The 27,319-nt window shown below is 30.9% G+C and overlaps 1 protein-coding gene across 1 annotated transcript in view; it reads left to right on the forward strand.

Annotated features, from left to right (window-relative positions):
• LOC132755244 (RIMS-binding protein 2-like) overlaps positions 1-27,319 on the forward strand; it is a gene marked incomplete at its 5' end in the record, with an annotated part of 82,273 nt that overhangs the window by 33,931 nt on the left and 21,023 nt on the right. The window contains 10 exon segments of the mRNA XM_060746064.1: positions 12,915-13,037; positions 15,956-16,060; positions 17,413-17,866; positions 19,333-19,458; positions 20,617-20,781; positions 23,667-23,902; positions 24,188-24,263; positions 24,640-24,780; positions 25,154-25,267; positions 26,971-27,164. Of these exon segments, the coding sequence (XP_060602047.1) occupies positions 12,915-13,037; positions 15,956-16,060; positions 17,413-17,866; positions 19,333-19,458; positions 20,617-20,781; positions 23,667-23,902; positions 24,188-24,263; positions 24,640-24,780; positions 25,154-25,267; positions 26,971-27,164 (1,734 nt within the window).

Genomic DNA, 27,319 nt, shown 5'->3' on the forward strand with positions numbered 1-27,319 from the left:
CTCTGTGTAAAAGCTAATGATATTGTTCAAACCCCTATGGACATTGCATGATAGAAGCTGTAGACCATACTGATGTGAATCACCTCAAAGCTTGATTTGCTGATTGAGTGAAATCACGCATACTCGATTAAATAATGGGAACTGAGAACAAGATTCCCAATAATGAATCAAGTGCAGAAACTGATGCACACAAGTGATATAGCAAAAATGTGAAAATCAAACAATGAAATTGTCATAGATATAGTTATTTTTAGACTAATTTAGCAAGGAATGATTAGAAGTTGTTTAATTTAACACCAGAAATTCATAAAGTGGTCTTAAAATTAACTTATAACTATGGTATCATATAAAATCAGTATATTAATATATTTTGTAAATGTAATTATCCAACTGTAGCAGTTTGGAAGTGTTTAATATCAATAAAAGAAAAGGAGATGATAATGATAGTTTCTAGGATGGACATTCCTTAATTATGATATTGTCATTATCAGATAGTCATCTCAACTTGGTCAGTTTTGTTTACTGTTTCTATCATTCTCCACAACTGCACTAGAAAGTCTGAAATCTTGTTGATCACTCTAAATGACAGTTTCCTCTAAAGACCACACTAAACTTTGAGAATAGTCAATCAGCTCATTCTACATACCTGCAGCTCTTGTTATACAAATACCATGGTACTGCCCTGTCAATGGCATCAATTTTTATTGCAAACATTTTTAAACACAAAAAGGATCAATATTTAAATATTTTCTGTATGGTAAAAAGGATTTTGGACAAAAAGACTTGATGTCATTGAAAATGAATTGAAAAAAAACCCTCAGCATCCACCAATTATTACTTTGCTGTCAGCTGTTTTACTTCTGGACTTCATCTACTGCTGATGATGCTTTCGATGTGTGTATATGTATAAAATAAGTTAAAAATTAAACACAGTTTGTTGAATCAATAGTTTATACCTGAGGGCCCTAAATGACTGTAGCTGAAAATATTGATAACAGCATAAAATTTTAATGGCATTTTTCATTAGCAAAATTGACTGTTTTTGACAGATTTCAATGCTTTGCACTATTGTGTGATCGTGTAAAAGACATAATGTCAATAACACAAAATATATATTTTATCATACTTGGTACTGGCAGCTCATGTTAATAAATATATCAATAAAAGTAAATGGGAAAAACTGTTAAAGGTGCAAATGAATAAAGGAAAATAGTTCACTGACAGAACCTTTATATAACCTTTCTGGAAAACAAATGAACAAGTTGTAGATATAAGACTTATTCACAGTAGCACTATGTTTAGATATAGTGGTTATGTCTTTATATATTAGGACAATCACAGTCTCAGGATCTGTACCATTTAAGAAGCAAACTAGTGATAGATGTATGACTGTGGAATTGTGAAATATCATTTATGTAATTTTAAAACTGATATATAAAAAAGAATTTCGTGCCTTTATTATAATGATTTGAAGTAGTGTGCCTCAAAGTGTTCAGAAATAACTTTAAAGAAAACAGAAGAAAGCAAGTTCTATGACTACATTATTTTTTATGTGACAGTAATGTATAGAATGGACAAAGACAGCTTTTGGAATTTAGTGTTGCATGTTAGTTTAAGAAATTTGAGATGGAAAAATAACATAAATTGCATTCAAATGATCGTTGAAGCCTGTGATTAATGAAGAGATAAACAAGGCTTTCAGTGCCTTGTATGATGGAATAATTTTCTGAGGAAGGGATAAATTCAAATGAAATTGAAAAAATGAACAGTTGGAAAATGTGAAGGAAGAAATAATGAGTGCCAGCACATCAAGCGCTGACCTTGGACCGGTAGAGGTCGGCAGACACTTGTTTGTTCTAAACCTACATGTAGAAATGTTGAAAATTATCAACATTGTATGGTGCAGATTTCAGGACTTCAAGTTCAAGGTAATTCGTTGTTGTTTTTATTGTTGTTGTTGATATTTTCAACAGGCAAATCAAAGTGGCAACATACTTGCTAATCATGACAATGGACATTACTCTGAAAGCAATATTTTTGTAGTTATGCCCTTTTTGTATCTTTGAATTTTCTCACAATTGCATATACATATATCCCTAAACTCTCTTGTTTACATGATCAGATTAGTGTATCACATCACAACATACTTGTTGACAAAAGAGCACATGCCAAAAATTGTTTGTTAATTAAGTTAAATCTATAGTTATTCAAATAAAAGGTCAGAGTGGGAATCAAAGGTATGAACAGAAAAATTAGACTACTTCATTATGACAGTGAACAGTTGAAAACATTTGCAATATTATTAGGAGTTATGTCCCTTTTAATTTGTAAAAATTGGTAAGTTACTGCACAGCTGAAGGAAATTGAGGAGAAGTTGTATGCACAAGAATGATAAATCTACCTTTCATAATGCTTTAGTTACTGTCCATTGTTGCTTATTATGCTTAAATTTTGTTTGGAGAATAACTCAGTCAGTATGTGAGATATCAACTTTGAAACTTGGTGATATGAGGCGGATTGCTCTGCACTACAAGGATAACTTCACCCTTCTGAATTTTTTAGTTATTGTCAAAGAAAAAATGAGGCGTTATTGTCATGACCTGTCATCATAGGACAGTCTGTCAGGCAGTGTTGATTCCATTTGATTTCTAGATACCATACGCATTTTTATTTTCCAAGAAGCTTATCCCTCAAAATTAATGAAGTTGTTTTTATAGATAATATTTGCCAAATGTCAATTGACTTAAATTGTCTGCAGTAATATCTTTTGGGTATAAAGAAAAGAGGCAATTTAAGCAATATATTGTCTGTTAGAGACAAATCAGAACCCAGGTGATGTCAGGTAATATTAACTATTGACAATAAGTTATATGATATAATAATAAACTACTTTTATTGTCCAAATTCTTGCAATATTTGTAATAGAATACTTGTAAGGAATTATGCAACAATTAAGTCTGTGTTTTTGTGTGTAGAAAGGAAGTACAGGTTTGATATATAGCTATTCATTATGCTGCTAGAGAATAGTGTGGTTTTAATCAGAAGAGAGCTTTCTTTTAGGAATATGTATAGCAGAAATCATGTTTATATAATAATAGTTTCTTGAAAATTCTTCAACAGCTCAACTGGTGCTAATAGTGTTAATATATTTTATAACTTAAGTCAATAGATACTACAGGAGACAATCACTCTCCTGATATGCTACCAGTTTTCAGACCATCCTGCTCTTCCATGCTGTTAAGTCATTTCAAATGACATATTTAAAATAACTGAGCCAAAGTTGGTAAAACTTGCTAGAGTTACTCCTTCCATGAAGCCCTATCAATGTTGATCAGATATTATTCTCTTGATAACACAAGGAAGCAAAATCGTTAGAAATATTTTGTCAAAATCTGCAAAGTCAGCTAAACATATGGTGTGAAGGTTCTCGTCAAATGCCCTTGGCATCAGTCTGGCACCTTCCTTAGAGACATTACCTTTACAAAGACTTAGCAAATTTTTTTTTAAAAAGATGGTCCGCAAGTCAAAGAGGTTTCAATTTGGTCTTCTCTTTTACATATATAGACTTTTATAGCAAAAAATTGTCTTCTTGGTCCGGACTGCCTGGATGCTTTCTTATTACTGTTCAACAGCTTTATGGTACACAACTGTTAATATAATAGATTCATCAACCTGTTACACCTTGAAGTTTGTACACCATATTAGCTCCAGGGAAACCCAAAATATTCTTATATATCCAGAGTATGTCGACTTTGACAACATGCTTATATGGGAAACTTAAAAATTTGATGACCTTGATCTTGAAAATCCAGTGGGCTACATGTACTTAACCAAAACTAAGACCCTCAAATGTGGTTATGATGGTTTCATTGGACACCACCTTTCCTTGTTGATCTTGTTTATCATATTTTACAGGTGAATGATTGTTTGGTTTGATGTCAATTTTCACTGACAGAATTGTTTTGTTCTATATTAGGTTATCTTCTCTAAAGTAAAGTACTCTTTTACGGAAGAATAGTAAGATCTGGGCATATATTTATTTGATACACATGTTTCTCGGAATAGAATGCTAGAGTTGAGCAGTTAAAGTCACACAGATATCTAGTATGTAATATGATAACTGACTGGTTTTGTTTAATATCACTCCCATATAAGATGTCTTATTAATTTTGTCTGGTGATAGAAGTCTACCTTACTAAAATGTCAGAGAACACATCAGAATACAGGTGTTTTAACTTGAACATTCTACATCCTTGCTTAACAAGGAGAAGTACGGTTATTTGTTCTTTTTGAAAGTGTTAAGGTAATAATATCTAAAGGATTTATAAAGGACCAGTTCATTTTGTATGACTGCTGAAAAAAATATTCACAATATATTATATGCGAATAGTTTATTCTTTTAATTTCTGCATGATCTGTTTTAGGTCATGGCGTGTTTTATTGTGAATGGGAGCTGACATGATTTCCCAGTTGTGGTCAGAAAAATCAGCCAAAGGCTTGATGTGTTAGTCTCAGTTAAGCAGAAGATTGATTTTCTGAGAATGGCTTATTGTTTTGATAAATGATTTAATTGGGCATAAGTCAAAACTGTCAGAGGCAAAACAATAGATGGTATTGTGTCTGGAGTTGAAATCTGAAAACCTAATATATTTCTATTGACTTATTGTGAGGAGTTTTTATTTAGTTTAGACTTCTTGCAGTTAAAATCTTTCACATATTGATAAGGACTACTTGTATTAATTTCTTTACTGCTTCCTATTAAAATAAAATTAGAAAATCTAAGAATGGGTCAGGCATGTTCATGTGGAAACCGGAGGAGAACTCCAGGAAGTCCATATAGGAAAATAGTCCCACAACAAAGATTTCCTAGATGTCATTCATATGGCTATCATGTGAGTAAACAGTCATGTTGTTTTATATTCATGTAAAAAAACAGGATTTTTTGTATATACATGATGTAAAAATGTTTTTTATATTCATTTAGGGGTTGATAATTAATGTACATGTAAAAACATATGCTGTTTTATTATATTCATGTAAAAAGGGAATATTCTGTTATGTATATGTAAAAAAGGAGATGATGTTTCATATTCATGTAAAAGGGGATATTCTGATACAGACATGTAAAAAGGTTGCTTTATATTCATGTAAAAAGGGTTGTTCTTTTATGTACATGTAAAAAAAGGGATGTTAATTATTTTCTTCTTGTAAAAAATGGAATGTTATCTTACATTCATGTTCTAGAGCTTTTATATGAAATATCTATATAATATCATGATAGAGGTCATCATAGAGGTCCACTACCAAAGGTGTTCAAATTATGAGTCTAGGGTCCAAATTGGCCCTGCTCTTGGGTTCTTATAAGGTTCTGCCTTAAATATATACATGTAGATAGTAAAAATCTTTCAGGAGCCCCAATGGCTAATAGACCCTAGATATTTGGTATCACCAAGATTGTAAAATTTTGGCCCTAGAATTTTGGCCCTGGGGTCAAATTGCCTAGCCCAGTGGGTCATGGGTTTTCTTTATATGACTGTGTTAACAGTAAAAATTTTGAAAATTTTCTCCGAAACACTGAAGGCTTAAAAGCTTAGATATTTGGCTTAGATAACTGTGTCTAGTAAACCTTTAACAAGATGATTAAAACTAAATAATAGTCCTAGTGTCAAAATTGTGGGACAATCATAATGGGTATTAATTTTTAGCACACCAGTGTCACAAAGTGACAGGGTGAGCTTTTGTGATCGCTTTTCGTCCGGCGTCCGTCCGTCCATCGTCCGTCCGGCGTCCGTAAACTTTTACTTTAAATGACATCTCCTCATAAACCGCTGAGCCAATTTCATCCAAACTTCACAGGAATGTTCCTTTGGTGGTCTGACCTTTAAAAATTGTTCAAAGAATTTAAATTCATGCAGAACTCTGGTTGCCATGGCAACCGATAGAAAAAACTTAAGAGGTAGAGCTTAGATATTTGGCATGAAACATCTTCTAGTCAGTGTCTATAAAGTTTGTTCAAATAAAAGCCCTGGGGTCAAAATTGGCCTCGCCCCTATGGGTCATTGTTTTTCCCTATATGCATATAGTAAAAACTTAAGATATCTTCTTTAAAAAAACCCAGAGAAGTAGAGCTTAGATATTTGGCATGAAACATCTTCCAGTGAGTGTCTATCAAGTTTGTTCAAATAAAAGCCCTGGGGTCAAAATTGGCCCGGCCCCAGGGGGTCATTGATTTTCCCTATATGCATATTATAGTAAAAACTTATAAAATATTCTTTTAAAGAAATCCAAAGAGCTAAAGCTAAGATATTTCGCATGAAACATCTTCTAATGAGTGTCTATCAAGTTTGTTCAAATAAAAGTCATGGGGTCAAAATTGGTCCGTCCCAGGGGGTCATTGATTTTCCCTATATGCATATAGTAAAAACTTATAAAATATTCTTTTAAAGAAATCCAAAGAGCTAAAGCTAAGATATTTCGCATGAAACATCTTCTAATGAGTGTCTATCAAGTTTGTTCAAATAAAAGTTATGGGGTCAAAATTGGTCCGTCCCAGGGGGTCATTGATTTTCCCTATATGGCCATATAGTAAAAACTTATAAAATCTTCTTTTAAAGAACCCAAAGAGCTAGAGCTAAGATATTTAACATGAAACATCTTCTAATGGGTGTCTACCAAATTTGTTCAAATAAGAGCCCTGGGGTCAAAATTGGCCCTGCCCCGGGGGTCATTGATTTTATTTATGTGTATAGCAAAAAATTTAAAAATCTTCTTTGAAAAAAACCAAATAGCTAGAGTTAAGATATTAAGCATGAAACATCTTCTAGTGAGTGTCTTCAAAGTTTGTTAAAAAAAAAAAAGCCCTGGGGGCAAAACTTAAAAAATCATTTTTTAAAAAACTCAACCTAGATGTTTAGCATGAAACATCTTGTAATGGGTATCTACCAAGTTTGTTCAAATAAAAGCCCTGGGGTTTAAACTGGCCCCACTCTTGGGGCCTATATACAGGTGAGTGACTTCAGGGCCATCATGGCTCTCTTGTTTATGTATATTGTAGAAATTTAAAAAATCTTTTATCATTGGAGCCACAAGAGCTAGAACTTAGATATTTGACATGATAGACTGTCTAGTGAACATTTAAAACAGCTTTCAAAGTTTCTGTAAATTTTCCCAAAAGTGTATTGGTTGATCTTGTAAAATGTTAAATACTTTTTACCATGTAGTTTTGATTTTATTACACTTGGAATAAATATCAGGTACCATAATTGAATTTTGTTAAGGTTTATCTCTTTAATACTGTAATTTCCATGCTCTGTCAAATTATTTAATAGTTCTACTGTGTATAAGTGTCTAAGACAAGAATTATATTTTACGACATGGGAACATGCTATGTGACATTTAAGTGTTCAGGAAGATAACTGTTTTCCATTAAACATTAAAGAAGCAACCAATATTATTAGCTAATACTGCAGTTAAAGGAAACAATAAAACACCCTGGCTGATCATGTAAAGACCTAAATCCATACATCCTGCACATCTCTAAGTTACTACACTGTCTTGTTTGAAATAGAAATGCTTTAACTTTAATGTTTAGTAGCCAGACATCACTTACAAACTACAATGCATATATAAAGGGTAAACATGGCAAAGTAGTCTAAAAACATTATTAAATAATCAACTTATTTACATGTGGTAATATTTAATATTTTTGCAAATATTTTTTAGAGAAATACTTGTCTTTGTGCAACTGCTGTTATCTTTCTTAAAACCGCCTCCAAAATGTTGATTTGCTTGTAATTATCAATTTGGTTAGAACTATGGTCCTTATTTCCCTCCATGGGCAACTCTTTCACTTTACATTTTTTGTCCTGGCATATAGTATCAAAATGTTGTTTAACTATCTTTTTCTTTGATGTTTGTTTATGTAAATGGGACACTTGATTTATATCATGTTTGTTGATGTGCATGGGATATTTGATTTGTATGTTGTTTGTTGATGTACATGGTATGTTTGATTTGTATGTTGTTTGTTGATGTACATTGGATGTTGATATGTATGTTTTTTTATTTACATGGGAAGTTTGATTTGTATGATGTTTATTGATGTAAATGGGACATTTGATTTGTACGATATTTTTTGATGTACATTGGTCATTTGATCTGTACGATGTTTGTTGATGTACATAGGACATTTGATTTGTATGATGTTTATTGATGTACATGGGACATTTGATTTGTACAATGTTTGTTGATGTACATGGGATGTTTGATTTTTACGATGTTTGTTTGATTTACATGGGAAGTTTGATTTGTACGATGTTTGTTGATGTACATGGGACATTTGATTTGTACAATGTTTGTTGATGTACATGGGACATTTGATTTGTACAATGTTTGTTGATGTACATGGGACATTTGATTTGTATGATGTTTGTTGATGTACATAGGATGTTTGATTTTTACGATGTTTGTTTGATTTACATCGGAAGTTTGATTTGTACGATGTTTGTTGATGAACATGGGACATTTGATTTGTACAATGTTTGTTGATGTACATGGGACATTTGATTTGTACAATGTTTGTTGATGTACATGGGACATTTGATTTGTATGATGTTTATTGATGTACATGGGACATTTGATTTGTACAATGTTTGTTGATGTACATGGGACATTTGATTTGTACAATGTTTGTTGATGTACATAGGACATTTGATTTGGACAATGTTTATTGATGTACATGGGACATTTGATTTGTACAATGTTTATTGATGTACATGGGACATTTGATTTGTACAATGTTTGTTGATGTACATGGGATGTTTGATTTTTACGATGTTTGTTGATGAAAATGGGAAGTTTGATTTGTACGATATTTTTTGATGTACATTGGTCATTTGATTTGTAAGATGTTTGTTGATGTACATTGGACATTTGATTTGTAAGATGTTTGTTGATGTACATGGGACATTTGATTTGTACAATGTTTGTTGATGTACATGGGACATTTGATTTGTACAATGTTTGTTGATGTACATGGGACATATGATTTTTATGATGTTTATTGATGTACATGGGACATTTGATTTGTACAATGTTTGTTGATGTACATGGGATGTTTGATTTTTACGATGTTTGTTTGATTTACATAGGAAGTTTGATTTGTACAATGTTTGTTGATGTACATGGGACATTTGATTTGAACGATGTTTGTTGATGTACATAAGACATTTGATTTGGACAATGTTTATTGATGTACATGGGACATTTGATTTGTACAATGTTTGTTGATGTACATGGGACATTTGATTTGTACGATGTTTGTTGATGAAAATGGGACATTTGATTTGTACGATATTTTTTGATGTACATTGGTCATTTGATTTGTAAGATGTTTGTTGATGTACATGGGACATTTGATTTGTAAGATGTTTGTTGATGTACATGGGACATTTGATTTGTATGATGTTTATTGATGTACATGGGACATTTGATTTGTACAATGTTTATTGATGTACATGGGATGTTTGATTTTTACGATGTTTGTTTGATTTACATGGGAAGTTTGATTTGTACGATGTTTGTTGATGTACATTGGACATTTGAAAGGTACAATGTTTGTTGATGTACATGGGACATTTGATTCCTATGATGTTTGTTGATGTACATGGGACATTTGATTCCTATGATGTTTGTTGATGTACATGGGACATTTGATGTGCCTTGATAAAGTTGAATCTGATAATAAAACCATTAGTAAATGTTTACTAAAAATTCATTTATAATAACTTGTAAGAGCAAGCCCATGCACCAGTGGTATATAATAGATAAAGTTACAATTATACATTTGTATAGAATTCACATTTAGTTGTTTGATGTTAGGTGTGTTTTCACAGTTAAACAAGACAGGTGTTGGACTCTCACATTATGGAGGAGGAAATTACAGGCTACTAAATAAGTCGGTACCAACATTTGTATTGGAAATCTATAAATTGTCTCATAATTTGACACTATATTTTCTGTATTGATGTTATAGTAAATATTACTGTAAATTATTGCAGATGTGTTTAGTCTTTAATTTATGAAAGCATTATTATACCATTTAAACATCACATTTCTGAAAATTTTCCAAATTTGCTATAACTTATATGCCAATCATTATATTTCCCATCCTCAATGTGTGCTAATTTTAGATGATACAATTTTTATGCTGCCTCCATATGTAGGTGCATATAGTGTAATCTTGTGTCTATTACTGTGATTTAAAAAATAAAACTGGCCCATATGACCACCATATATGTATAACATTTCATATGCAAGTTACTAGGTAAAGGTCTAAGTCACTGCAGGGGATTGGACTTGTATGTGTATTTTTTATACAGTCTTTGTGAAAGGTGTTATCGTCCCAAAAAATTAAGCATGATATAATTGAAATTTCTATCTTAATGTAAAACCCATAAAATGTAATAATGATTATATATTATAGTCATTATATCAAAAGTCAAGGTCACAGCAGGTAATATTTTAAAGTTTTTACTTACAACTTAATTTATTTTGAGCGTGTACTCATCACATTCATATTTTACCTGCCTGATTAAATAATGCATGATAGTATTGTTTTGGTTGATACTATAAGTCAAAGTTGAGGTGTTGACACATATATATGAAGTAATGTCCACCTGTTTACAGTAGTTATATATTGATTTATTTAGTAGGTAAGGGTGAGAACATGTTTTTATTTTTAAATACAGCCATACATTGAAGGAACAAATTGGAAATCTATACAAGCATACACCCATGATTAGTTTCTACTGCTTCAAGCAAATTTTAACATTTCTTTCCACTGTGAACAAATTACCAGGCTTAAAATATCAAAGATTGCAAATTAAGCATTGTTTTCTTCTCATTCCAAGGAATAATTGGAAAGTGCTTTTTGGTTTGTTAGGATTTGGTTGGTGTGGTTTTTTATTTCAGTAGAAGTTTTTGACGATGTGTTCATTATGAGGGATGACTTTTATCTAATTAGGACTTAATTAATTAATTGCATGGAATTTTGAAAGTTTTCCTTTGATTTTAACATGGATCTTTTTCTGTTCTATCTGGAATTTGTTTAATATCATCATGGCCTGCATGACTGTGATGTAGAAATGGAAAATGTAATGTAAATGACATTAATGACACCATAAATAAAATACAATTTGTAACCCCCTGATTTTTTATGTGGCAGGACTTAGATCTTTTTTTGTGTTTTATATTCCACATGAAATATTCATGAAGGTATATAATACTGTGTGTAGGGAGACAGACATTAGATGCTAGGACATTATTTGATATATAGACGTGTAAATCACCACCTACCTAGTGAACTAACGCCTCCTATCATATCCCTCATGATCCTACACAATTTCTCAGACTTTTGCCAATTTTATTTATACAGAAATTTTGTTTGGGTATAATATGTGTTAATGAAAGGAAACCTAAAGTCAAACTTTTTATTTTTTCTTCAGAGAATAAAAGTGTTTTTATGCTTCAAAAATTGATTACATTTCAATAAATACAAGAAGAATATTTTTTAACTACTATATATCTGTGTTTAAGATAGAGGAGAAAATGACTATATAATGATAGTGGTGAGAAGGGAAGTAACGGAATATTAGGGACAAGTTATAGCAATGTTTCTAGTTGAGATCCATTGATTTTACAAAACTTCTGCTTAACTTATACTCTGTATGCATGGCTTTTCAGGAAACTGGATCATTTGGGCTTTTGTTAAGGAATTATTTTTTTTTAGCTTATCAGTAAGGAATATTGTCTTTCAATGCTTCAATTTTCTGCTGTAATTAGTTTCGTTGAAGGCAGAAATAGCTGTGAAATTTCTTTGGGTGACCCGAGTTAAAATTTCTAATTTCTAGGCAGCCATTGTTAATTAGTTTTGGTGGAATTTTTTTGCTGAAACAACATTTCTGAGAAGTCTGTTAAAGATTTAAAGAATATTTGTATGTCAGTATAAAGCATGGTCTGTTATATTGACCATAACTTGTTCACATTAAATTTGAATGAAAATTGATAAAATGATATAGTTATGGATAGTTATAGAACAATTCTAACTGATTGATTAAACATTTAACATATAACGAGGCTGTAGACTGATGTATTATTCATATTTCATGTCATAATAAAACAGATTGGAGTAAACAAACCTTAAAGTTTGAAATTTCATATGGAATATAACAGTGGTTGTTGTCAATACACAAATCTATAGAGCACAGGGCTTCATTATACAAGCATAGACTTACATTACCTTAACATTAGTTTCATAAACACTGGAGCTTCAGACAGGATAGCCTAAAAAAGGAGTGCACAATTTAATGTGAATCTCAGTTAACAATTTATTTATTTTTATGATGTTACCATCCAAGCTACAAGGCAAGATTTTCCCTTTCCTGAAAGAGGTGTGTGTCTAACAGTGTTTAGTTTTATACATGTAGAAAATGTTTTATTTTGATGATTTGTTCACAACTTTTGATGATTTAATGAGGGAATTATATTTTGTTATTGGATATAAAGTGGCTTTATACAAAAGCGCGGATTTATCTCTGAAATCTCTCATCAGGATAACTGTATTTGGAAAATATCTTATTTTATATAAAGAAATTAATTTTAGGGAGGGAACTTTTTTCCAAGATATAGCATTTTGGACATTCTTTTGTTTTGTTTACCAAGTACATGTAATACAAATTTACAGCCATGTTAATTCATTGTGTATACATGTACTTACCATTTGAGGGTCCAATTTCTTGGATATTTTGAGTTAAAAGTATTTTTGTTAAAAGAATGTAAGTATTTTTACTATATAAGTGACTGTTTAAGATTTTGTATACTATCTTAAATTATTAATTTTCTTTTTTTATTTTCAGGTGAATGAAGAATGTAGTACACTACGTGTCAGTCTCTCAGAGGCCCAGCATGAGTGTGAGGTTGCCAAGGGTGATGTTTCAGTCCTTCAACTTAAAGTACAAAACCTAGAAACTGTTGTAAAGGTAAATACAAACATCTCATTTCTATTCATTATTGTTTTTGTCTTTTGAACTTGAGAAAGGTGAATTGTGTATGTTATAAGAAAACTTACTAAAAACATTTCAAATGTCCTGCAAAGATGTGATCTCCAAGTCCATTATTGGGAAGCCTATTGAGCTAGGCGGAGATGTAGGAAACTTCATAACAAAACTTGACTTGACTTTTATTAACCTTTAACCTGCTATAAAGTGATTATGCATTGCCAACAGTACACAATAGACAGTATACATATAGGACTTAAGGCTGTATACTGCTGGGAGCTCAACTTTTGAATTTTGTTATTGACATCCCTTTAAATTGAAAATAAACTGTTCCATATTCAAAACAGGTCAAATTCATTACTCAAATTCTGGAGGTGAAAGGTTAAACCATATTTGATATTCATTATTGTTTTGGTTTAGAACTCTCAGTGCTTTGATTTTCCAGTTTTAGTGCACTTAAATTTTGAATGTCTTATCAATATCTATAAAAGACCCAACTTGACATTAATTATATTTTTTTTCAAGGTCATTTATAATAAGCTTGTTATAATCTTTTGTTTGTTTGATACATTTAGATATTGATTCATTTTAATAATCTACTAGCACTGGTAATTTCACAGAAAAATTGTATTAAAATGGACGTTAAAATAGAGACATAATGAGCTGTAGTTGTACTTTGATATAAAATATTGACATACCAAATATAAATGCAATAATGAACATTGATGACTTTCAAATGTTATATTAGGAAAACAGTGGCAAACAGTCAAGTTCACAAAATAATTGCATTAACAAAGCATAACTCTATCAATTGCATGAATCTGTGCTTTGATATAATATACTTATATTCCAAATATAGGCAAGATCATTGCAATCCTTTAAAAGTTATGCCGCAACATTTGTCTTCACACAGACAGATGTTATATCAAAATGGACTTCAGGGCCATGTAAATTAAAGATGCAGCTGAAATTTTTAAGGATCTTGATATGGGAAATATTTCAATAAATATAGGATGTAATTTACTGTAGGGGCTATTTTTATTATATTCTGAAGTACACATAATACATTAAATGCTAATAAAAAGTAATGAAAGAAGATTTCATTGGTCCTTAAGTTCTTCTTTTTAAACAGATTTTATGAAACAGTAAGATCTGGACTTTCAGGCAATAAAGATTGTCCTTCGGGAAACAATTGTATATTACATTTGAGTGTAAATAAAATTGTTCATTAACTAGAACATATCTTTACTTTCTCACATAAGGCATAAGACAGAAATTGGTTAATTATCATAAAATATGATCCAGATCAAAATAGTTGCCATGAAACTGAGAGCCACTTATACTAGTGAAAACTGTCACCTCTTTCAAAAGCTAGAATAATATATTGTTTTGATATTCTGCCCAAGAATCACATTTTTACATTAACTGAGCTCAATCTACCATACAATATTTAAGTGATAAAACCCATTAGACATCAGCTGATAAAAACATGTCATTTAGCACAAAATAAACAAGTAGCTAGAAAATGTTCATAATTGAAGTATGAAGCTGTATAATTACCATGGCAACAAATGCATGAAACTCAGTACAAACATGGAAATAAATCTCAAATACTGGAAATATATTATCACCTTTCACAAATCAAAGTAAATATTCTTTGATGTTTAGCATGAAACCAATATCTGGATTTAAAAACTCATTTTATGCAGATTAATGAATTACAATTCATCTAAAATTTACAATGAGTTTTTTGTTGACAATATAAATGTTATATGAAAGACCTGATATAAGAAAAAGTTTCAGGGAATCTTTAATTTCAATTTGTGATTTATGGTTTTAATAACCATTTTGTTATGGGAAACCTATTTGTTTAAAAAAAATTATATGTTACATAATATACGAATACAAACAAAGCTCCTAGTAAAAAATCCCAGCATAACTTAGATATTGTACTTTATGTAATTTAAAATGGAAAAGAAGATGAAATGCATTTTTCAATGTTTTGTTGTATTCTATTGATGCATAGATATGAGTTATTCGATCAGATTGAAAAAACTATATAAAACATTTCTGTTCTTTCCTATTAATAAGCAAAAGTTTTGTTTGTGAATGCCATCAGAAGATATGCGCATAATTTTATCCTTTGCAAAATATACCAGTACATGGAACAGTAATATCACTTACATTTTATGAACACTTTACCTTATTGTTTATAGATATTATAAATTTGTTTTGACTTTAGTAGTGTCTGTAATGTTGTAGTGATATGTATGAAAGTTTTACTACATAGAGTTTAAGGGTGGGAAGAAAATCCCGGAATCCCCTTTAGCAAAGCCGGGATTCAGGATCATATTAGTTATATAGTAATCACGAGAATTGACCATCTGTCATAGATATCATTGATAAATTATTGATTAAATCTCTTAGTCCTGCATTTTGTTACAGATGTGTAATACGTTATTTAAGAGTTTTTCAGGAAATTAAAATGTAGACTTATTTTATAGATTGATGGTTTCGAGTAAAACCTACACTACCAGTGAAATATTTGTACAAAAATGTTAAGACATTACAATTACAGCGCTATAATGTTTTTGAATGAAATATTTTGTTTTAGTATTTCTAAAAAATCATAAATGGTAAGAAAACTGGGATCATAGTAGATTTAAAATGATCCCTGGAATTAACCACTGCCATAACACATTTAGAAAAGCCAGGATCTTACTAAAAATAGAGAGATCCCGGGAATTGACCATCTGCCTTGAATCGTCAAAAGGTAGTTTATCAATTATGTTAAGTATATCTTATGATTTTTTTCAGAAATGAATAATACTAAAAAAACATTAGCATAAACTTAATAAAATGGTACATTTGTAATTGAGGATTGTTTTCTTTCTTCACAGAACTTGGAATTTTCTACTGAGAAATTGAAACAAGTTGAAAAAGATTATCATGACACAGTGCTCAAACTTCAAGATAAACAGCGAGAAATTGATCACTTACAAAAGGTATGTTTATTGTGTTGATAAATAGCGAGAAATTGATCACTTACAAAAGGTTTGTTTCTATTGTGTTGATAAACAGTGAGAAATTGATCACTTACAAAAGGTATGTCTATTGTGTTGATAAACAGTGAGAAATTGATCACTTACAAAAGGTATGTCTCTATTGTGTTGATAAACAGCGAGAAATTGATCACTTACAAAAGGTATGTCTCTATTGTGTTGATAAACAGCAGACTTGATCACTTACAAAAGGTATGTCTGTATTGTGTTGATAAACAGCGAGAAATTGATCACTTACAAAAGGTATGTCTGTATTGTGTTGATAAACAGCGAGAAATTGATCACTTACAAAAGGTATGTCTGTATTGTGTTGATAAACAGCGAGAAATTGATCACTTACAAAAGGTATGTTTCTTTTGTGTTGATAAACAGAGAGAAATTGATCAAAACAGCGAGAACTTGATTACTTACAAAAGGTATGTCTGTATTGTGTTGATAAACAGCGAGAAATTGATCACTTACAAAAGGTATGTTTCTTTTGTGTTGATAAACAGAGAGAAATTGATCAAAACAGCGAGAACTTGATTACTTACAAAAGGTATGTCTGTATTGTGTTGATAAACAGTGAGAAATTGATCATTTACAAAAGATTTATATGTACTGAGTTGATAAAAAGTGAGAAACTGATCACTTGAAAAAAAAGCTTGTCTGTAGCAGCTGTGTTCATAAACAGTGAGAATTTGATCACTTACAATCTTTGTTTGAATATCAAATTTTACCACAAGATGCATATCTGACCACTTCCTGTCCAAATACATGTAGTTAATTTCAGCATTTTATCAAAGCATTGATATTGAAAATTATGGAGAAAGCTATATATATAGCACATATATTGTTGTTGCATTATGGTCTGGAAAAAGAAAGAAGTAGGATCAATTACTGAGATCTATAATAAATAAATCAATGATTACACAGCTATATAAGTGGGTAAACCACTACAGACTGGGCTACCAGCAAGTTTATGACACTTCTGTTCTCTATATAATGACTGTAATTATCCGACAACAATTGACATGTTCAGAGAGAATGTTGTAAACATTCATAATTATTACTCCTTTATATGATAAGTTTTCTTAGTCAGAAGTAACCAAGAATCCATTTATAATACAACTTGTTTTAATAAGTTTGTATGTATATTAAGAAAAGCAGAATGATATACAATACATGAAGATAAAAATGAACAATTGACAATGTTTTCTTTATGAAATGTCATTGAAAAACAGTCATGAAAGAGTAAATAAATGGGATCTAAATTTTTCTTAACATGTCTTATATTTCTTTTTTTTTAATAACAGGTCCAAGAGAGTGCAAGAGAAAAATATGAGACTGCTATAAAATCATTACAAGATAAAATACATAGTTTAGAACATCAGTGCCAAGATCATGCCTCTAAACAACAACAACTAACAGAGGAACTAACACTACTTCGCACACAAGCTGCGCATAAATCACAAAACATTCGTAATACTGAAATTCAGACTAGTAAAAGTTTAGAATTTGCCCCATCGTCAACATCTTCTCCTAACCAGTCACCACGTCACAGTCCAGTAATTCAAGGGTCATCTAGAAAGTCACCAGTTGTTACATCACAGACACAAGTTAACAATCAACGGAAATCACCAGGCATCTCAAAATCACCTGCATCAAGCATTAAATCACCTGGAATTAAAGTGCCATCGCCATCTATAGGGACATCATCAGCTGTAAACAAGGGACATAACTCTAGCAAAGGAAATTCTCCTGCTCAAGGTTTGTCTCTATCTTCTGTATAAATATTTATATTTTTAATAACATAAGCAAAGAATTCTTACAAAGGCTGTTCATTGGCTGAAATATTATGTTTATATTATTTATACCAACCGGCCAGTGTTGGATTCTGGTATAGATGTTGTTATTTATGTATGGAGGACAGGATTGATCAAAAATCAAGTCAGAAACTAATGTTTAGTTGTAAAGAAATGTTTAGACCTACAGACATACATTTATTGAGGATTGTTTCTTTAGTTTGGTGTCGGAGCTGTAAATCTTGCTAGATATCAATAGTCATAGACAAAAACAGGCATTAAAATGTTTTACATTATGTGTGAGTGACATACTGTTATTTAGAGGGTAAGTATTCATGAAGATAATCTAAACAACAACACTTTTATGAGGAAAACAATTTCTATTCAGACAGTGTTGGCAATAAAACAACTTCTATGGTGTAATCTTGTTGATTAGCTATTGACTTCACTGAACACTCTTGTGAAAGTTATTCTTTCTCCCTTACATAAAAAATACTTTATATACATGTACTAAAATGTACATAATTTGGGCTACTTTTTGGCTTCTCTGGTATTTGCATCTTAAATCCAATGAAAGTCTAATAATTAAAGTTGTAATATTGAAGTGAAATTGTGACCTTGAACATAGAAAAGGGTAACCTTAAACCCCAGAACAATTGTAACCTTGATGCCCAGTGAAATTTTAACCTTGAACCTTCTTGAACTCTAAATAATGTTCCATTAAAATTGCTGGGAAATTTTTTTACTTTGAACCCAAGTTAAATTGTTACTTCAGTCTTTAGTAAAATTGTAACTGGGAATGCTAGTAAAGTTATAACCATGAACTTTAGTAACCCTGGACTTCAATAAAGTTGTAACCCTAAAGTATTGCAACATTGTTTTTTTTTAATTTTTATAAAACTATGTAATAGTTCATTATTTTAACAGTTACTGTAATTTCAAACTCAGTAAAACATAATGCATGTGAAGACTGGTCACTGTAAACATTATGTTTTGTTAGTTAAAGTTACTAATAAAAAATAACTAATAAAAAACGTAAGGTGTACAGTTCAACTTTGAAATCCTGAAATCCAATAAAAGATTGGAAAACAATTTTGAAGTAAAGATTCTTTGTCTGTTAGATTTAAAGTCTCACAGACACAGAAAAGGTCATACAGTGACTTTCCAGCTTTACTGGTAGAGGTAGACCTCAGGTGCCCCTTTTATACATTATTTCAGGCATGAGTGAGAACCTGAGTGTTTGAACTAAAGTAACTGGGCAACATTGATTTCCAATTTGAGCTACAGTTACAATTCAGCATTTAACTCTGGTAACATTTCATTAACTTGAACTCTTGTTACTATGAAACAATTCAATAAAAACATATTTTTAGGTCACAATAAAGGTATCTAGATAATGTTTTTGTATTTTCACTATTTTATGAATTACAGATGTAATTAAGCCCAATCAGAGCCATCTGCCATTACATTCTACTCCGTTACATTCTACCCCTAAACGTGTCAATGGCGTATTAAGTGAACAGACAGAATCTACAAAATCTACTTGTACTGATACAGGTTAGTTCTTTATATTCACCCTATACAATTATTTCCATACAAGAGACATGAATTTTTAAGAAAAAAAAAATTTCTGGAAAATATAGCCAAGCTTTAATGTGAAAAATGAGTTCCTATGCTTATTAATATAAGGCCAGTGAAAGATCCAGCTTTGGACGTTGTTATACTTTGGGTAATCTATTGTATCACTGTCATAGCAAAAAGCTATAATCTATATACATATTATTATTGTGTGATTGGGCACCTTACATATTAGAGTTTTCTCGAGGTATTGTGACCAAGTTTTTACCCTACTTTTTGAAGAAAAAGTGAAAATATTGTGATGAACATCTATCAGCTTCAAGTTGGTGGTTAGTGTTGGTTAATCTTTATTGTTTAGTTTTTCCCTGCCACACCATTTTGCTGGTCAAAATGTTAAAATATCAAGGTCATCCCTATTTACATGCTATCAACTATCATTTGCATAATCACTCTTAATCCTGACATGTTATATTATTACAGCATTTGCATTGATTGATTATCCCAGATATTGATTAGATATTGAGCCTCTTTTCTGGTCATTTTTTATTGTTTCTTTGTTTTCAGTAGAAGTTTTTAGTTATTTTTTTTCAAAATGCCTTGATCTTGTTTATGTTCTTAAATGATTATTGGCTGACAATTTTGTCCATAATTATGCATGTGATTTAATGCTGTTTGTGTAATTATCAAGTTTTGAGTTACATAAATATCTCATTTAACATGAAATTGAAATATTTAATAATAAGTTAGAATTGAAAGAAACTAAATACCATTTATAATTGTGTTACATGGAATGTTTATGGAATTTAAGCATTAACAGAGATATTTACTGACTCAAATTTTTTATATTACTGGTTTTATTTTAAATTTTTTAAATAATTTTGGTTGGTATAAAGAGGAGAACAATGTTTTACTTTGGCATCATATAGCTTCAGTACAAACCAAAAACAGTGGGCTGGTTTTAGAATTTGATTTTTATAGAGTTGATTTGACATGATTGATAAAGTGTGCATTGGTTTCATTTGTTAAAATGAAACTGAAGTTGCCTTGACTGGTTTAGACTTTGTTGTTGACACTGACAGATTTTAGACTTTAATTTTGTAAATTTGACTGGTTTTCTGACTTTACTTTCTGATGTAGAGATGACTGGTTTAGGTTTTGCAGATGATGATGATGTGACACAGTCTAACAATTTTTCTCCAGACGGAGACAAGGCAGATTTTGAGGACCCTGAATTATTAGCTATAGCTGAAAAATTGAAAGAACTTGAGAATCAGTCTGATTCAGACGACAGTAGTAAATCAGGTGACTAGTGCATGAGTGTTGTGATAGTGCAAAAATTAGTTATAGATTGTAGTTGTAGAAACTTTGTTCTTCTGCTTTAAATGTTTGTTCAGCTCTCTGATTCTGTTAGTGGGTACAAACGGGAATTTCTTCTTGTGCATTTAGTAAACTAAATATGTTTGATTTTCTAAAACATAAAAAGAAATACTTTTCAAATTTCTAGATATTATAAAGGGTATAAAGCTATATCTTATGAAATGTTTTTATAAATTTATCAACAGTATTAAAAAATATTTGTGCCATAATATTATGGTTGATTCTAGAAAGAGTTGTCACATAGAATGTCTCTGTTATTTAACACACATTAATATTGTATGTAAACAGAATTAAATGTTCCGGATCAAAATATTATTCTGCTATTTTAAGCAGAGTTATTTCTGTTTAGCAATGATTTCATGCATGCACTTTTCACTTTTACAGCAGTTTACTACAATATTTATTCCATACAAACATTTTGGAAGTATTCTTTTTTAAAATTTAAACAATAATTTTTGCAGCAGATATATAGCTTTATACACTTTAATAATTCTTCAGTTGACAAGTTTGCCTAGTATTTCATATAGATGTTAAAGTTCATATTGTCATTTTTATGGCATATGGTGATGGTTTTCATCTTTTCTTGTTTAATTATTTAAATAGGTTCACAGCGTTCTTGACCACAAACAGCTTTTCTGATACAAAAATTAAAGAACACAGACCTGTAGATCTTAGATTTGGTTTGGAGACTGCACATGACCTATAATTAAACTATAATTAAATGTTGATAAAATTAATAGTTATATAACCAACTGGTTACTGGGGATTGCATACATGTTTAACAAACATCTCTAGTTTTTGTGTTTTCATTTGATGTGTTTTGTCTTATTCTTCTGCCTATTCTTCTGTTACTCTAACATTTTATAATATGCACTATTTTATTAGCTACAATGGATATAGATTATTTGGACCAAATTAAATTTGTTTGGAAAAAAAAATTTAAAAACATGTTAAGAAATTTTTATTTACAAAATTAAATGTTATTGTTTACAGTTTGAAGAGTAGATAAAATGGCTTGTTCTACTGTAAATGTTCTTGTTTGTCGTGCAGTTATAGGCATTAAAATAGTTTTAAATTATATCAAAATGCATTATCGCTTCAATTAGGATAGCAAGAATAGATTGGAACTTGGTCAGAATGTTTAATGCAATAATGTCTTGAACAATTTTTAACATGGGTCACATAAGGTAAAAAAATAGGTTACTGGGTAAAACATTATATGCTAAATATCTAAAATAGAATTCTCCATGAAAAACCATGCAAAATTTTTAGAGAACATTTTTAAGTAGGTCATGAATGAATAGCGAACACTACTTATCATGATAAGGTGAAGGGAATGTGCCAAATGATCTTGGTCTGCACTGGTCGCATGGGTAGATTCATTATTTCTGTTAACTTACAATTTTTCAACTTGAATATTTTTTTTTTTAGAAATACAAATGTACACAGGTTTTGAGAAGGGAAAAAAATTATTTGTTATTAATTTGTTCTTGAACTTTTGCACAATGCCTCATACTGAAGTAAGCTGCTTGAAAATAAGAAAAAAATATGGTATTCTTTATTTTAATTGTGAATTATCTGTCCTCGAATAAAGCGAAAAGGTCCAATTCAAGGGCAGATAACTCAAAAACAAGAATGGTGACACCCAATTTTTTTTCACTTAAAATGTTTGTTATCATATTTTTTTTAACAAGATGCCAAGTTTAAAGAAATTCTATTTAACAGTTCTAAGATTTAAGCATTAGCAAGACAAGGAAAAAAAGACAAAGAATAATATAAATCTATGTAATTTCAAAAAAATATTCAGGCATAAAATGTAAAAATTCTTTTGAATATTTATAAAATTATATCCTTCACTGGTTCTTAATGGAAAAGAATCAATAAGTGTTGACAGAATGCATTCTGCTATTGTTTTATTAAAGCTTTTAAAACAATCATTACATAAAACATTGACCATCTTATTTTGCCATTATGTCTTTGTGAAAACTCTCCAAACGCCTTTAAGGTGAGCTATTGTGATCTCTTTGTTTGCAGCGTCCTTTGTTAACATTTTACTTAAATAGCATCTTCTACTAAATCTCCATGGTCAATTATAATGGAAGTATTCTGGAATGATCTTTTGATGGCTCTCCAAAATAATTGCTCAAATGATTTCTGTCCGGGAAATAAGATGGCCAGCAGAGCTAACAATAGAAAAACATTTTAAAGCACATCTTTTATTTAGCAAGATTTTTTCTCAACCACAGGGTAGATTTTAGTGAAACTATACTGGAAGAATAGAAATAAACTTTTAACTTCACCCCTCCCTCTAAGTTACATTTTTCTCTTTATTTCAAAATAATGTCACTTTCCTGGCATGATTCCTTCCTTGTTATGTGTGGACTCTCATACAGATTCTTTAAAGTCAATTTCCACATTTATATATGGGTTGAGTTATTGAATCAGACAACATGATACCAGTATTGCACTGCACTGCATTGTTTGTGAAAAGCTGTTGTTTTTACTTGTTTGTATATTTCTCTTTTATTTTACATTTTTACATTAATTTTATTGATCCCTAATTTGGTTTAGTTTTATCATAATCACATTTGGATATTAACTTTTAAATATCAATCTGGACAAAGCCATTTATCATTTTCAGGGAAGATTTTAAAACAAGTATGAATAATGTGAACAGTGATCATGATCACGAGTTGCTGGCAGATCTTGGTCTGCACATGTCACATGGGGAAGATTCAGGTTAAGTTGTATATTATTATGATTTATTATCAGGTAGTATAATTATAATATTTTGGTATATTTGTTTACAGATAAAGGAGAAGATTCTGGGATGGAGAGCAGGGGAGATCAAAGAGGAGAGCCTGAAGTCTCTGAGATATCAATTGGTGACAGTCGTTTATCTGTTCTTGCTAAGAAAGGACCAATTCAAGTTTATTGTGCTAAATATAGTTATGACCCATACAAATACTCCCCCAATGAGAATCCGGAGGCGGAATTACCTCTACAGGCTGGAGATTATGTACTTATCTATGGTGAAATGGATGAGGTAAAGTCTATGTCTTCAGTGAGTTATATTCATTTACAGGCCAAATTCAACTTTCTAGGTTTTCATTCTAGAAATACAAATATATATTTAAGTTATGTTCTTCCTGTCATAGTTGAGATTAAACATTTTTTGTTACCCAAGTGATTCAATAAACGGAGGCTGTAAAAGTAAATTATTTTGAATGAAAAACTTTATTATTTCATATTTCCTCAAGACAGGAAATTGAAAATACTAACTCATTGTTCATGAATACATTTGTTTAAAACCTCATATCTTTTATTGAAGGATGGTTTCTTTGAGGGAGAGCTGATAGATGGCAGGCGGGGATTGGTACCTTCAAACTTTATTGAGAAAGTCTCCGGTATGTTTTTGTATAATATAACAATATGATATATGATAATTAATAGCTAAAGTATATGATACAATGCCAACCCATTATAACTCACCTCATTATAACCCTAACTTCAGTATAATGCTCATACACCTTAGCTAAGGTTGGCTCTAGAAATGATTTCTAATAGAACACGGCATAGTTCAAACGCTAAAAATTCAGGGGTTACATAAGGTGTGAAATAAATCTAGTAATCAGGTAATATCTGGCATTAAATATATTTCTACATTGATGAGACAGTTTGCTGGCCTCTTGCATTATCCTAAATCAATGTGATTTCAAGCCTTTAGATGTTTATGACAGAATTTTGAAGTATGTCTGTATGTTAATATTTTATTTTTACTAGATGAAGACTTGCCAGATTTCCATGCTGCCATGGCATTGGCTGGTCAAGAAGAAAATAGTACTGCTGCTAACAGTATAGCTGTTCCTGACCTTGACATTGACAGTGGTGATGAACTTGATAAAAATGATGACCTTATACCAGGTAAATGATATTTGATATAAAACAAATACCTCTTTTAACTATATGTACAGTAACTTTATGCCTTTATTAGAAGAAATAAATAGCTGCATTCAGTCATACTTTTATATTACATTACATACATGTTCTACTAGAATGTGATATTTTTTTCTTGTAAGGGTATATGTCTATAACAGATATCAGCATGAGATAGTGGTTAGTTTGGTGTTAGAAAGATGTGGTATGTTGTTTATCATGAAATATTTCAGTAAATCAACACCATTATAAAGTACAGCATAATGTTAACACTGAAACAAATCATTGATATAAATGCTGACAATTACAGCACACACAACAGAAATGTGTTTCCTTGTAGCAAATGTTTATGTTATTGCAGATACAAGTTCTCAGTTGAAGACTGAACCTTTAAGTGACCTTGATGATATTATAGAAGAAGATGAAGATATTAGCCAATCAAAACATAGAGATACTCTAGCAAATGTTCATACTGGTATGTACGGTATTATTTCTGTAGAAGACTTCACTATTAGTCAGACAAAATTCTGACAACCACACTTTAACCCTGTAGTTAGTTGATCTTTATATGCTTGTCAGAATCATAACTCCAGAACCATTCATTAAAAAACTTGAAAATATAGATACTGGGAATTGATAAGAGTGTTGGATGAAATAAATGTATTTCTTTCTTTTCTAGTCCCATATTTTTTATTTACAGAAAGGTAAATTTAGTTGTATTATGATAATGCCATTGTCTGTCACTCTGTCAATACCAACATGAGCTTGAAAATTAAACAAAAGATTTTTATGGTTTATTCAGAAATGTTTTAGCATCAATTTGTCCATTTGTTAGCAACATTGCTTTCTGCTCAATAACTATAAGGTGTGCTGTCTTCATTCTTGATAAGGAGAATTGTGGTAGCCAGAAGATAACCGCTATTTATTTTGAGGTCAAAGGTCTAGGTCACAGTAGCACACACTTGAAATTCCTTGTCCAATCAATCAATACTTAGGAAGAAGAAGCCTAGGTTTTTGGAACTGTATAGGAACATTGCCCATAGTCAGTAGATGACCCCTTTTTGATTTTGAGGTCATTATGTCAAGGTCACTTTGAAATGTATTGTAAAATCCTCAATAACTTCTGAAGACATAAGGTTTGTTAAACTTGGAATGGATATTGCCCATGACCAGTAGATGACCTCTTTTCATTATGAGATAATTAAGTCAAAGGTCACATCCACACTTTTATAATGTAAATACTTGTCCTTAGGTAGCTTGTCATGAATCTAAGGTTTGTGCAATTTGGTAGGGATGTTGCTCATTGTCAGTACTTAAAATCATATCTGTTAAAAGGTCATAGGTCAGTTGTCAAGGCCACAGGGACACTTAGTGTAAATCTGTTGTAACTTGAAAAGGAATAAGCCATGGCTAATGTTTGGTGAAAAAGTGTTCCTACCCTGAGGGTCACTTAATTTGCATAGACTTGAATAGGAAAACATGTAAAAATCTCTGAAATTTCATATCCTAGAGCTTAGATATTAGCCAGGTAGAATTGCCAAATTTTCAAATTTATTTTACATAAATCATGTTCTTTTGGTAACAAATGACCTGCACCCTGTGGGTTACTGAGTAAACATACAGTTATGTAAGAAACAGGCTTTAAAATCATTTCCTTAGAAACAACAATGACTAGAGCTCTGATGGTATGTAGTTATATATACCTTCCAGTCTATGATAAGAATTGGTTGAAATCTTGAAAACAGCAAAGTTTTATGACTTTATAATTTTATTAGTTCAGAAAATATAGAAATAATACTGTACCTCCTTTACTGCATCAAAGTGCTGTTTGGGAGTAACTAATCACCTTTTGTAATTAAGTGATAGTTCTAGTTGAATGGGCAGACATCATTATTTGGTCTCAGTGGAGTTATGAAATTCTGCTGGGTTTTTATTTATATATAATTTATATTTTTGGTGGTTGGGAAAGGAGAAAGACTGAATTATTAATTTGTTTGCGTGTTTGTTTAATTTTGCTTTTTATACACAACTCTTTATATGCAATCAAGCATACTGCTGTGCCATTATGTTGTAAAATGGAACCGGTGAAAATAATTGTGCAATATTTATTTTTGATATTGTTTATTTATCACATGAATTTCAGTTAACAATTAATTAATATTGCTCTAATTTTAACAGGTGCTCCTTTTCCAAAAAATTTACAACTTGAACGCCAACTTGCCAACAGTATTCTTGTCAGTTGGTCCCCACCTGACAATTCTGACAAAGCTGAAATACGCTCATATCATGTGTTCTTAGACGGGGACTTTAAAACTGCAATCAGAGGAAATGAAAGAACTAAAGCATTGTTAGAAAATGTAGAATCTCGTAAGGTAAGTCTGGGTGCTCTTATATTGCCTTTAAACCATTCTATCATAAGAATAATTCTGGCTGCTTGTAAACCATTCTATAATAAGAATAATTCTGGCTGTTTGAAAACCATTCTATAATAAGAATAATTCTGGCTGTTTGAAAACCATTCTATAAT

Source organism: Ruditapes philippinarum, unplaced genomic scaffold (assembly GCF_026571515.1).
Source record: "Ruditapes philippinarum isolate M1 unplaced genomic scaffold, ASM2657151v2 ctg1488_1_1_1_1, whole genome shotgun sequence".
In the NCBI taxonomy this organism is placed as follows: Eukaryota; Metazoa; Mollusca; class Bivalvia; order Venerida; family Veneridae; genus Ruditapes; species Ruditapes philippinarum.